Here is a 14,913-nt window from a genome sequence, read left to right as displayed (position 1 = left end):
TACTGTTTTTGTAATGTAAAATGAAAGTACATGGTCCAGTTGTTTGAGCATCAGGCTCACAATCATCAGGTAATGAGTTCAATTCCCAGACCAGGCTGTGGACTGTGTTCTTGAGCAAGACAGTTTATTTCACATTGCTCCAGTTCACTCAGCCGTAGAAATGAGTCACGATGTCACTGATGTCAAGCTGTGTCAGTCTTTCCTTTGGATAACATAAGTGGTGTGGAGAGGCAAGGCTGGTATGTGTGGGTGACTGCTGGTCTTCCATGAACAACCTTGCCTGGACTTATGCCTTGGAGGGGAACTTTCTGGCACCTCCTCATGTTGCACAAACATTCGAATGTCATCACTAAATCCTGCTGCATATCACATGGAATTTTTGGTCTTCCAAAGTCGTCTCGTTCTGTAAGTCAACCAACCATTTTTGGCTGTAAATTTTGATTTGAAAAATTTGACTTTTATGTCAGAAAACATAGTGTACATGCACACACACACACATTAAGGTGGTGACCTGACAGAATTGTTAGGAAGTTGGCAGAATCATTAGCAACATGACAGAATCGTTAGTAAGCTAGCAGAATCGTTAGCAACATGGCGGAATCGTTAGCAGGCTGGTGGAATCATTAGCAAGCTAGCAGAATCATTAACATGCTGGACACACAGACAAAATGATCAGTGAAATTTCATCTGTCTTTCTGTTCTGATTTCAAATTCCATTGAGGTCAGCTTTGCCTTTCATCCTTTCAGGGTTGATAAATTAAGTACCAGTTGCGTACTGGGGTTGATGTTATCAATTTACCTCGTCCTCAAAATTTCAGGCCTTATGCCCAGATTAGAAAGGATTTTATTCATACATATCCATCCACTTCGGTGCCGTCCAAACATGTCACCCCAAATAGGTTGTTGTTGTTGTTCTTTTTGTTCATGTAATTTTCGCTGTTGTTATAGTTAGCTAACTGGCTATTTATTTGGATGGATGGCTAGTTCGCTGGCTATTTGGATGGATGGCTGGCTGGCTGGCTGTCGGTTGGCTGTTGGTTGGCTGGCAGGCTGACGTGGTGGCTGGCTGACCTGGTGGCTGACTGGCTGGTTGGCTGGCTGGCTGAGTATTCATTTGTCTCTCTCTGATCACTTAATTCTGAGGGGAAGGCATCACAAAAGTTATCAACCAGTCAAGTGCCCACCAATTTTTATCTAAACATTGGTTGATTGGTTTCTTATCATTTGTGTGTGTGTGTGTGTGTAAATATATAAAGTTATAAATAACAAGAGAAATATGGCATAATAAAATCTATTTAACTATTGCATTCATTCATGTATACATTTGTTCTCTCACCCCTATTTTCCATTCTATTCCAATGCATTTCCTCCTCCTACCACAACTCCCCACCTCAGCACTACAATCCATTATAATTTTTTTTTTTTTTGGTTTATTCATTTGAAGAAGAAAGAGAAAATAAGAGAAAAGAAACAGTTATGGTCTTTAGAAATAAATATATTTTTAAAAATACACATTTCGTCTTTTGTTTTGTTTTTTCTTTGTTTTATTTAGACCCAGGTGAGCCCTGATCCAGCAGATTTGTAATTATAAGGACATTCCATATATGACCATCTCATTCTTTATTCAAACATAGCTGACTTGTTTCAGTCATTCGACTGTGGCCATGCTGGGTTGCTGCGTTGATGGGTTTTAGTTAAATGAAATGACTCCAGTACTTATTGTTTTAAGTCTGGTATCTATTTTATCATTCTCTAAGTTATGGGAATGTAAACAAACCAATATTGGCTGTCAAGCAGTGAGGGTAACACGCACACACACACACAAACACAATAAAAAATTATTAATAAGGGATTATCAATCAGGAAAGAATATTTCTTAAGCTTTCTGCTAATGCAAATACACCAGACTCACAGAAAGATTCTTTGATTGGTGTAGAATTCCAGGTAATAGATAGATAGATAGATAGATAGATAGATAGATAGATAGATAGATGTGTGTGTGTATAAATATGTAGTGAAACTACCTATCGTCACTAGATACAAAACTACTATCGCCATTACATACAATCTTCTCATTTAAATATAAATAAATGCGAGCGTAGTAGAGAACCCATTCCTTGTCATCACGTGACTGATTATTATTCGAATCGGCAACTTCTTCGAACCTTTCCCGCCAGAACGCAAACTGACCAATCACGGCCCCTAATAAGGTCACGTGATAGAGTAAAATTCTTAAGGCATTTGGAGCCCTCTTAACGCTATATATAGATCAACTCATACCCCCCAAATTGGTCTCGGTCCAGTTTCTCTTTGGGAACTGTTCCGTGTACCACACGACAGCAGCAGCAGTTCCAGCGACCACTTCAACATCTTCGTCCAGCCAATGATGACCACCGCCGTCGCCACATCAGCAACAAGAGTCTACGACTACTATCCAGCATCATCGTCATGACCAACACGATTCTACGATTACTACTAACCAGCAACAATCTCCACCAGCGTCAACACGAGTTACTATGTACACTACACCAAACTACCGAGGCACATCTCTCTCTTCGATTCTGTTAGGTGACTCAGCTTCACCACGGTAAATAAACAGACAAGAGTTCTTAAACAGACAAGAAATTCTCAGCCAGCGACGAACATCTGTATAACAAGAATCACGGCCCGGCATCGATGCCACGACATCACAACTAGTGATCAGCACTGCCACACTCAGCCTCTCCTCACTTTCACATACAGAACTTTTCCTATAGTGTACTAACGAACTGGTATAATTGCTCACGTGTCATTTACTCACACTTTCTATCTGCTGTAATAACTCACACATGTATCACTCACATACACACTTTTCTTTGTATGACGGCCTGTCTTTGATTATGTTCTTATATGTCGCATTCACACTCTCACACAGACATACATCTTTAACGCTACAATAAATATCTCTGTTATTCATCTAATACGGTTGTGGTCTTTCATTACTGGTCATCTATGTTATCGTCGCATAACATATCATCTATATCATCCATCGATATATAATTGTGTGTTCGACCGTGTGACACGTTTAAATAAAAGGAGTCCTCTGTTTTTCCATTCGTCACCATATCTCCTTTTTGAGTTCGCACGGTCGTCCCTTACAAATATAAGCGTAGGTATGCGTATAGACACATACGCATACATATATGTAGGCAGAAAACTTACACTTGCACACACTCACACATGAACATGCTCAAGTGCGCAGCGTATTCGTAGCACGAGCCAAGTACAGAGCCTCTACATGGTTATTCGACCAGCTTAAAATAATCGCCAGTTCTTCCTCAAATTAATGCCGTACCGTCTTGTGAAAATTATAAAAAAAAAAAGAGAAAAGAAAAAAAACGGACACATTGGTTAATATAGTGTTACACAGTAACTTAAAAAGACGGGGTGGTCATGGCTGGGACGCTATTGCCAATAGGGTCTTCTGAGTCAGGATTGAACTGAGATTGAACGGGATCGTGTTAGTACGATAATAACGTAGGAAGTAAATGTTATCAAGGGAGATCATTCAGACGGCATATTATCATATAATTGGTGGCTGGGAGTCACACGGTGCTTGATTTGCTTTGTGAGCATCATGTTTGACAGATATCTCCAATCATTCCACATTTTTTCACCTTATTCCGTTCTTTCATCTTCTAATTATTCTTGCTCTATATCTTTGTCATCGAGGAGCAAATCGAAACCTCGTCCGAATTTCTCGGTGCTTGTATCAACGGTGTTCTTGCTCGTATCTTCGCTGTCATCGTTTGCAGTGAGAGGAGCAGATGCCAGTGATGATGTTGAAGAATTATGCCAGCAGTTAGGCCCTTGTAAATGCAGAATGGCCAACGAAACAGGTGAGATAAATCTGAAGAATGTCGCCTTCTTCAACGGTAAACCACGTTTCGTTATTGCTCTCAACGAGTCCTTCTCCGTGGCCTACAACCCTTGCGTTGGATTTACGTTGGCACCGGGTCCTGATGTTTCCGATAAGTGCAAAGATGCAGCTGTGTGTGTCTTCAAAGTGTCCGACAAGAACACTTTCTACAGAAACAGGGGTCAGTCGAAGTCAGCCAAGTTCCAATTTGACCAAGAATCCAGCAAATTCTTCATAAGTTATACGTCTCCAGGTAAATACAACCAACGTATATACATACTGCACACATAAACAGATATTCACGTCCGAACTCACACGAATGTGAATGTGTAAAACTAGGATGATACATATATATTTGTTTGTGTGTGTGTGTGTGTGTGTATATATATATATATATATATATACACACACACACGAAGATGCGTATGTATGTCTGTGTATAGAATAATTTTTGCATATACACGAATACACAACTTGTAGAAACAAACACGATTCCCTTCCCCCATGTATATATATATAGGCAAATCAAAAACAAACTACGTCGAATACAAACACAAGAAAGACAAAGGGACGTCCACAATGTATATTATTAGTCTGACATTCGAAGAAAATAAGTAACAAAGGGAAAGTTAAGAGCAGAAGGCCCTCCAAAACTGTGCAAGCTTGAAAAGATAAACGTAAATAAAACGATAATATAAATATTTTTCGTAGAGGGAAATAACATGCTTACCTTATGTGATGGTTTCATAGCTGCTAAGTTTTATTCTGTTTGTAAAGTCCACGGTTCTTTATTTGTAGAAAATATCTTAGAAACTACCGTTAGTTAAAGGTGTGTGAACAGACTGACTATGTCGTATCGTCTTCATTATCTTTATGACTGATGCGTCGTCGTTTTAATGACCGTGGGCCGGATGGAATATTGAGGTGGATTTTCTAAAGCTGGAATGCCTTCCTCGTCACCCAACCTTTACCTATTTCCAAGCAAGGTAATATTTCTCCTGTGGCGAGATATATTTCACGAATTAACGGAAGTGAATGACATTTGTTTACAACAATTATGTGATGGCAAGACAAGGAAACACAAAATCACAGACTACAGCATACATGTGACTGCAAAAACACAAATTTCACAACTTGCAAAGTAAACAACGATGTCACTCAACACACTGCCCCTCGTGAAGGTCACTGCCAGCTTTCACTGCACACACAACCATGTGCTGCTATCTGTTGGCATGCCATAGATCTAATCCAGGAACTCTTTGACACCACCTCGTTTTCACAGCAGAAGCAGTATTAATACAGAGAAGTAATATTTATCCCCATTTAGAAATGGAAATTCTATTACATGGGTTCTCAACCGTTTCTTATCTATGGACCCTTTTGATTATTATTTTATTCTGGTGGACCCCTATAACCATTCGATGTTTAAAAATTGGTTTTATAGAAACTTCTTTCAAAATCCCTATTTTGTTTCCCACACATTAACTTGTGTAGGTTGAATCATGTAAAATGTTAGAGAAAGAAACCCAGCTGTTTCTGCAATACATACATCTAAAGCAAAATTTTTTCAGGAGCCCTTAAATTACTATTGTGGATCCTCAATTTACTATTTCGCTGTGTGGATCCCCCAAAATCGTATACGGACCTTTAGGGGCCGTATGGACCCTGGTCAAGAACCACTGTATTAGAACAAATAATACTGTGGTAGTTACCATGATAGAAACTCTCAGACTGGCTTTTTGGGGCAAAATGCACTCATGTCATAAGCAAGAGTACATTTTGGCCCCTAAAGCTAATCTGAGCGTTTCTCTCACAGTAACTACCACAATATTGTTCAGCAAAGAAACAAATCGAAGAAACAAGTACTGGGATCAATCCATTCGACTAAAATTCTTCAAGGTGGTGCTCCAGCATGGCCACGTGTATCTTAAGTACCTTACTCTTACACATATGTAGTATGTTGCACATATAGGCAGGTAGTCTCTTTCTCATATATGCATTTTTCTTACACACACACACAGATGTGTCTGTTTTGTTTTGTTTTGCTTTTAAATAAGGTCACCTCCATATTGTATTGATATTACTTTACGTGACTCAACATATTTCTTAAAGACGTGTGTGTGTGTGTGTGTATTTATCCAGTCTGTACATGTGAACATGTTTGAAGGATTAAGTATGCATTTGAAAATTGTTTTTCATTTTTACTTCTGTTTTGTCCTTATGGTTGCATGCGTGTGTGTTTAGCTTAATGGTAGAGCACTCAGCTGTTATGTTTGTGTACATACATACATACATATATATATATATATATATATATATATATATATATATACACACGTGTACATACAATACACACACACACACTTGCATATATGCATTGAAACACATACATACATGCACACATTCAGATCAGAGATTATAATTCCCAGCTGTTTTATCAATCTTTAAGTTGCAGCTGACCAATTTTATTATTATTATGACTTTATCATTATCATTACTGTTGTTGTTGTCATTAAGGTAGCAAGCTGGCAGAAGCATTGGTACGTCGATTTGCTCAACTAAAGGCAGTGCTCCGGCATGGCCGTAGTCAAATGACTGAAACAAGTAAAAGAATAAGAGCATATATATAGATATGTATGTATTTATTCATTCTTTTTAATTTTTGTTTCCTTTCAGATCAACTGTTCAAAACTCATGTGTACCTCCAGTGCAGCCCCGTCGACCAACTGAGTGTGATCAAGTCCAGAGAAGCTAACCAATCCCTCTCCCTGTTACTGCAGTCTGTCTGTGCATGTCCAGGGGGCTGTACCACACCTCACAATTCCTTCAGTCCTGGATCCTACATAGTCATCGTGTTCTTCTCAATCTTATTCATATACCTTTCTTTAGGTAAGCAGACTTTCATTGCTGACATTAGTAGGGACTACTATACATACATACATGCATACATACATATATATATATATATATATATAACATCCATCTGTAGAAACATTGCCAGATGAGATTGGAGCCTGGTTCAGCCTCTGGCTCACCAGTCCTCAGTCAAACCGTCCAACCCATGCCAGCATGGAAAGCGGACGTTAAACGATAATGATGATATTTTCCAGTGTAAATTATAGTAAATACCCCTATCTTTAAGTTCCCATATATAGCTAATCTCCATAACTTGCAGTTTGCCAAAAGAAACCCGTACAATAAGTACAGGCTTACAAAGAATAAGTCCTGGGGTCAGTTCGTTTGACTAAAGGCAGTGCTCCAGCATGGCCACAGTCAAATGACTGAAACAAGTAAAAGAATAAAAGAATATATGCACACACACACATGCAGGTTAGTTTTGTGCGTATATGTGTTCGAGAATAATTGTGGGTATATATTTTCTCAATGAACATGTATAAACCTCCTATTTTCTGAACTGTATGTTTTTAATCTTTTTTTGTTTTACCATTCATCTTTATTTTTTTTTTCTCCTATCTTCAGGAGTTCTCTATAAAAGAATTGTCTACTCAGCAGAAGGAACCGAACTGGTACCAAACCGAGAAGGATGGGCTTCCTTTTTCACTCTAGTCAAAGACGGTTACTTGTTTTTCATCAGTCCCTGCCTTGGTAACACCATTGACTATCGATATTACCAGCGACTCTGAAGAACACCAGTCAGTTTCTCCCACCCACAAATATATGTATGTATATATATATATATATATATATATATATATATACATGCTAATATCAAACTGTGAGAATGAGTGTTCAACACTGCATTGGTGGATAAATATTCATTTGTGGGTTAACAAGGCTAGAGATGGGTTCATGTGAAGTGGTATTCCCATTCAAAAATGGAGACAAGTAGCAACACTTCCATGTGACATGCTTGAACAATTGTGAAGACCTCCTAGCATGAAACCATTGGTAGCCTTGCAAACACACAAATAAAAGAAAACTATGAATGTATATATATATATATATATATATATATACACACACACATGCATTTTGGTATTGTTCTGGTTGTTATTGTCTGATCTGTATCATTTTATATATTTTTGTTTGTTATTACCTGCTGTTATTCTTTAACTTGCTTAATATTTCTGTTAATCTATGCATATGTCCATGTCTGTGTGTATAAATATCTGTATGTATATATATGTTGTTGACATCAGAAGAATTTATAAACCTTCAAGGAGAACAAGAAATAATTCAGATTTGGAACAGTGATAACAGCATGTAAATGATGGGTTGCAACATTCCTCTTAGATAGAAAAAAGTCAAAGGCCGCTATAATCTTTAGCTTTATGTGCTTTGAGACCCGCTGTTCCTAAAAAAGAAAATATATTTATGTATATCTGCAGATGTTTGTATGGAAAGAATGATGTCTCTCTTTCAAAAATCTAGTCTTAATTCAGCTTTTGTTGCTCTCAGTCTTTCATATAATTCCAAAAACAAAACTGAACAAATCCTGTACATGTATTTTAAGTCTTATATGTCACATTATAGTAGTTTATGACTGGGAAGTAGTGTGGGGGTAGAGAAGGGATGGGAATGTGTGCCACTGTGCTGGACCACATCATTGAACATCATGGCACAATGCATTCATTAAAACCATGTGTACGTGACACAAAAATTATTTGATACAGCTTTGTTACAAAGATCAAATTTACTGTTAGTTTCAGATTGTGTTGTAATATGCCAGCTACAGCTTGTGTTACACTGTGCTAGTTACAGCTCACAATACACTGTGCTAGTTACAGCTTGTGATATACTGTGCTAGTTACATCTTGTGTCACACTGTGCCAGTTACAGCTTTTCACAGTATATTTCATATTAAAATCTCTCAATATTCCTGTATACTCCTTATCAAAGCCTCTTTCACAGTACAGTATAAACTATATTACAGCCTGTCACAGTACAGTGTAAGCTAATAAAGCCTCTGTCACAGTACAAATTATGCAGTTTAGATTTATTGTAAAATTGTGCTGATAGAAGTGTGTGTTGATGTAATTAAAGTTTTTGCCTCTGTATAGATTATATTTTGTGTCACACTACACTGCAAGGAATACAGGCCATGTCACACCATATCGCAAGATATGTATATATGCGTTTCGCACCATATGTCACAAAACATAGGGCATGTCACCTCACATACATGGCATAAAATATAGTTTGTATTAGAGTCTGCACATAATATAGGCTGTGTCACAACACACATTTTAGACCAGTGGTTCCCAAAGTGGGTGGTATCACTCCCCCCCCCCATGCTATTTCCCCTGCTCCCATCCCACCAATAAACGATTGTTTCTTATTTCTTATTGGTTAGGTTTTTTTGTTGTTATGTTTTTCTAATGGAAGATCACACAAGAAAACAACAATCTGTTTGTGGGGTGGGTTTTATGTGGTCACAGGACCTGCTGGTTAAATCAGCCAAGTTATTTCAAATCATGTCTTAATCTTAAAAAATAAAGGTCACATTGGACAATTTAATCCAAGATATACCTAGAAGGAAAAAAAAAAACATATCTAGGACTACATTATACAACAAGTCCTTGTTTGTGGTGTGTGGCTTTGAGGTTAGGGGTGTTGGATTCATGATCGTAAGATTGTGGTTTCAATTCTTGGACAGGGTGATGCATTGTGTTTTTGAGCAAGACACTTCATTTCACATTGCCCCAGTCCACTCAACTGGAAAAAATGAATTAATCTTGGAAGGGACTGGAGTCCCATCCAGGTGGGGAATTTATCCACCAGGAAAATCAGGGAAACTGACCCTTATGAGTCGAGAAGGGAACTTTACCTTCCTTGTTGTTTAACCCCGGGTTAGATCTGATCCAGTAGAATTATGATCAAAAGTATTCCACTTAAGACCATCTTGTCTTATATCTAGACATTGTATACCTCAGACTAACAGATGTATTCCTTTGTGTGTTCCAACCCAAAGGCTGTGGCCACACTGAAGCAATGCCATTTAAAAATAAAAATTGACACTTGGAATTGAACTGGAAACCTTTGTATGATCAAAATTGTTCCAAGTCTGACCATCCTGCCTTTTATTCAACCATAGTATATCTAGGGCTATATTGTCTTAATGTATCCTTCCTTTTTAAGACAAACAGTAAGATATGATGTGAGGGTTATTTGGCTGCAATTTCTAGCAGATCTAAAGAATAAGTAGTAAACTCTACTTGTCTCCTTGCAGAAGTTGACACAAAGTACCAGTAATTTCCTGAGGTCAGAGTAAAGTCAATTTAATCAACCATTCCTGCCACTCTTTCTTTCTCCTAAATTATGAAGGAATTCAATACTTTTAGTTGAACATATTTTCCCTTTTCTTTTTTAAAATTGTTTTTGTTTTTCATTTATTTTATATTTTGGCTTATTGTCAACACCCCTCCCCCTTATTTATTTTATAATTTTTTTTTAATATTTTCCCTTAGAAAAACTTTTGCAATTTTTCTTCACTGGGGTCAATGTAATCAACTTTCCCCACTCTCCCAAGATTGCTGGCTTTGTGCTGAAATATGAAACCAATGTTTATTTTTCATTTTACATAATTCTTTGTTAACAACATGTTGCCAAGCTTTGGGCTACATTAATAAAGACTGTTTTTCATGTCAATACTTCTATATTCATATTCTAAATGGAAAAAACTCGTTTAATTTTATATTTTTGAAAATATTTTTTGATTTTTCTTATTTGTTTATATCACCCATTTTTGTTTATCCTTTTTTTAATATTTAACCCTTTTGTTACCATATTTATTTTGAGACGCTCTGTATTTCTTTCAATTAATTTTAAATAACAAAGAATTTAATAAAATAACTTCGTTATCATTAAGCAAATGTTAGGAACATAAATTGTTACTAAGGTTTGGTGGAAGATTTTAATTCAAAACTTAGGAAAGCAAGATATTTGTACTACAGAGCCAGAGGTGATTTCAACCAGGTTGGTATCAGAAGGGTTAACAACACATCTCCAAGCTTTGGGCCACATTAATAAAGACTATTTTTCATGTCAGTGCTCCTATATTCATATTCTAAATGGAAAAAAAAAACTTGTTTAATTTTATATTTTTGAAAATATTTTTTTGATTTTTATTATTTATTTGTATCACTTATGTTTGTTTATCCTTCTTAATATTTATTTAATCTTAATCTTACATATAAGTCTTTAATGAGGATGCCTCTCAAAGCTTCGACTTCCATCATTAACTTTTTAAGCATGTAAGCCAATCACATCTGTCTCAAATATTCTACTTTTTTTAACGTTCATATCAGCGAGATTTGGCCTCTCACGCCTACCCTACAACGTCATTCTAAAAATAAACAATTGCATCATTGAAACCGTGAAACTATAAGATTATAGGAAGAGATGTGGCTGTGTGGTAAGAAGCTGGTCAAGGTGGTGCTGGCATTGGCCACGTTCAGATGGTGCTTTTTACATGCCGCCGGCACGGGAACCAGTCAGGCGGGCCTGGCATCGATCACGTTCGGATGGTGCTTTTTACCGGCACAGGAGCTAGTCAGGCAGACCTGGCACTGACCACATGTATATATATGTGTGTCTATATATTATTTTTGCACTATATATGTATAAAATAGCCATCCCTGTATCATACTCAATGTATAAATGTATATACAGTGTCAACAGTCAAATTACTGAGGTATTTGTCTTGATATAACAACTCTTATAGATGTCAAACTCTCTTTTCACCAAGTGTCAAGCTAATACATTCCTTGTGCACATGTTCTTGTCCGTTAATTCTATTCATTTATTTGAATTGACTAAACACACACGGTGAGTCAAAAGTGACACACCAAAATATTTGGTATTTTATTTATATTACGTTATTAATCATTTTGTTTATCATGTACAAGAATGTGTGTAGTCATCATTATTTTATTTATGTTAGTCAATTTGAAAAAAAAAATGAGGCATGTCCTTGACAATTTCAGATCATATTGAAGTTATTTTGTGCATGACTTTTGGCCCACCAGCCATCTGTCTGTCTGTCTATCTATCTATGTATGTATGTATGTCTGCCTATCTGTCTGTCTACCTATCTATCTGTCTACCTGTGTGTCTATCTATATATCTATCTATCTACTTATCTGTCTATTTATCTATCTATATATCTATCTATCTATTTATCTATCTATCTATATATATATATATATATATATACACACGTGCACACACACATGGATGTATGTGTATATATAGGTGTGTGTGTGTTTTGATCAGAAAGCAGGATGTTGTAATTACATGTTTCATAATTTAATTTGACTAAAGATAAACATGAGGGTTGTTATGTGTGTGTGTGTGTGTGTATATGAGTGTTGGTAGGTAGTTATGTATGTATGCGCATGCGTGTGTATGTAAATTGTTACATATATAAAATAAGTTGGGGGGGTTTTTTCCTTTCTATTTATAAAAACATGGCTAATGTTTGCTTTGAGACAAATTTGTTTAGTTTTAACTCTATCTACACAGCCTACCCTGGTGATGAAGATGACTCTGAATGTATAAAAGTGCGCAATATCTAACACAAGCACAAATATATATGTCTATGTATGTATAAGTAATAATGTTATCTTCTAAACGTGTGTATATATATCTAAGGCATGTATAAATAATATATGTAAAAATGTATGTGTAAATCTCTATGTATCCTTCTAAATATTTTTTTTGTGTTGAATAATAAATATATATATCTATAAAGAATTTACAACATTTACAAAAACTAAATTGTTATCTTTTGTAGTATGTACATCATCATCATCATTTTGACGTCCACTTTTTCCATGCTTGCATGGGTCGGATGGAACATTGTTTATGTGGAATTTCTGCAGCTGGATGCCCTTCCTGTCACCAACCCTCACCTGTTTCTAAGCAAGGGGATAGTTCCCTCATGGCCAGACATGTTTTTACAGAAGATTGGAAGCAAAGAAACACATCTTGCATGATGGTGACGCTTGTTTACAGCTATCAAGGAGACAGTAACACACGCACACATATTCAACAGGCTTCTTTTCAGTTTCCATCTACCAAATCCACTCAGAAGCTTTTGATCTGCCCAGTTCTATAGTAGAAGATATTTGCTCAAGGTGACATGCAGTGAGATTGAACTTGGGACCATGCAGCTGGAAAGCAAACTTCCTGCCACACTTGTTATTCGGTTCACATGCTCAACATGTGACATGGCATAAATAATGGTTGTTACATATTTTCCTCTATTGTAGTAAGTTTGACTTACAGCTGTTTCCAGTGGTCATCATCGGTTCATTATTGATAGATTTACTCAACCATTCCATTGATCGGTTTAGAAAAATTGATGCTACTGGCATCGGTCATTTCTAGTGTACTGACAGAGAGCTTATAATGTTTTTTCCTGGATTGGTAATCATTCACTAATATCTCCCCTCAACGTTTTCCTTGGTCCACCTCAGTCTAAGGGTGTACCATTATTACTATTATCCCCACAATACAAGCATTTCATTTGGCAGAGTATCCAGAGTGCTGAAGGATTAAACTGTCCATATCAGGCCGAGACATTCTTCAACTTGTTTTATGTTCAAACCAGCCTAGCACAGAAGATGAACATTAAATGGTGATGATGATGATATCATTGAAATCTCAAAGCTATGAGGTAATGCAAGGTCAATTCCAACTAATGTGAACAAATAAGCATTGCATTTGTAACATAAGCCGAATGCTTAAGGGTTAAACTAACCATATATCACTACATTGTATGACCTTCAAGAATCATTAGCCTCCTCCTCCTTCCACTGGTTCAATTATTAATACAGAAGATGCTTACCCTCCTCCTTCCACTGGTTCAATTATTAATACAGAAGATGCTTACCCTCCTCTGTTGAATATCAGAGCATAGCATCAAGGTCAGTACTCTACTCCTCCTCCCAGCAATTATTTAATTAATGCATAACCTCCATGATTCTGCAATCAATTATAATTAACTAATTACGTATCTATGTTCTGAGTTCAAATGCTGCCAAGGTCAACTTCTGCCTTTCATTCTATCAAGGGGTCAATGGGCACTGGTCTCAGAGTAATCAATTTACTCTGATTCCTTCAAAAACTGTTGCCTTTCTACCAAAATTTGAAACTGTCATCATTGTCATCATTATTATTATTATTATTGAGTGAGAGGGCAGCACATGCCATCAAAGTGATGCTGGCGTACAAATATATAAAGCCCAGTAAACCCATCATGTCTATCCGTCTGATAAGAGTACACCAGGAACAGATCAGCTGGAACACTTGTCATAACCGACAGAGTCTCACGATATATATATATATGTATATATATACATACACACGACAGGTTTCTTTCAGTTTCCATCTACCAAATCCACCCACAAGGCAGTGGTTGGCCTAAGGCTATAGTGGAAGACATTTGCCCAAGGTACCATGCAGTGAGACTGAACCCGGAACCATGTGGTTGGGAAGGGCACTTCTTACCCCACATCCGTGTGCCTAATGACAAATATCAACAATAGGAAGAAACAATAATGAAAAAAATGATTATACAGTAGTTTTAATTAAGGCAAAGTTAATTGCTTGTGAACAGTAATTAAAATTGAAATACTTTGCTATTGTATAATTTTCTGACTGTTCTCTCCTGGGTGAGGTCAGGGACTACTACACATTCTTGGTTGAAAATAAGTCAATAGGAGGAAGCATCTAGGTTGTCTTTCAACTTGCTAGAAATAGCAGCCAAATCTCTCTTAATTCTTTTGCTTGTCTTGTGTAAAAATGGAAAAGACCCCCTTCGATCATGTAAGTACCAGGCTTACAAAGAGTAAGTCCTGGAGTCGATTTCTTCGACTGAAAGTTGTGCTCCAGCATGGCCGCAGTCAAATGGCTGAAACATGTAAAAGAAATAAAAGAGTGTTTATACATACATGCTTCGTTTTATGCTCTTACTTGATGAGGTTGGGTTCAAGCCAGGTTAGTTGTGTCAGAGATGTCATCATGTGTAGATCCAACCAGGCCCACCAGTG

At 36.9% G+C, this 14,913-nt stretch overlaps 3 protein-coding genes across 5 annotated transcripts in view; 2 read left to right on the top strand and 1 right to left on the bottom strand.

Moving 5' to 3' along the window:
* LOC106870317 (tetraspanin-5) overlaps positions 1 to 1,512 on the top strand; it is a 21,773-nt gene extending 20,261 nt beyond the window's left edge. Inside the window, exon 7 of the mRNA XM_089339632.1 lies at positions 1 to 1,512. This exon is cut by the window's left edge and continues 205 nt beyond it. The gene's annotated coding sequence lies outside the window, so the exon portion shown is untranslated.
* LOC106870322 (ZZ-type zinc finger-containing protein 3) overlaps positions 1 to 6,164 on the bottom strand; it is a 41,344-nt gene extending 35,180 nt beyond the window's left edge. The window contains exon 1 of one of the 2 annotated variants that reach the window (XM_014916345.3): positions 4,629 to 6,164. The gene's annotated coding sequence lies outside the window, so the exon portion shown is untranslated. The remainder of the gene's footprint in view (positions 1 to 4,628) is intronic. The other variant, XM_052975837.2, reaches the window with a different exon arrangement.
* LOC106870323 (uncharacterized) lies at positions 3,526 to 14,813 on the top strand. Of its 2 annotated transcripts, XM_052975838.2 has the most exons (4): positions 3,526 to 4,151; positions 6,575 to 6,787; positions 7,379 to 7,578; positions 12,654 to 14,813. In XM_052975838.2, the coding sequence occupies exons 1-3, from the start codon at positions 3,617 to 3,619 to the stop codon at positions 7,540 to 7,542; spliced, it is 912 nt and encodes a 303-aa protein (XP_052831798.1). In that variant the 5' UTR covers positions 3,526 to 3,616; the 3' UTR covers positions 7,543 to 7,578; positions 12,654 to 14,813. The 2 variants fall into 2 exon arrangements, with proteins under 2 accessions (XP_052831798.1, XP_014771832.1); XM_014916346.3 differs by lacking the exon at positions 12,654 to 14,813 and having other exon boundaries at positions 7,379 to 7,690.
* The last annotated feature ends 100 nt before the right edge of the window (positions 14,814 to 14,913 follow it).

The sequence above is a fragment of the Octopus bimaculoides genome, chromosome 22, assembly GCF_046866305.1.
Source record: "Octopus bimaculoides isolate indiv1 chromosome 22, ASM4686630v1, whole genome shotgun sequence".
In the NCBI taxonomy this organism is placed as follows: Eukaryota; Metazoa; Mollusca; class Cephalopoda; order Octopoda; family Octopodidae; genus Octopus; species Octopus bimaculoides.
The sequence above is the reverse complement of the archived record's forward strand: the minus strand, read 5'-3'. Positions and strand labels throughout refer to the sequence as shown.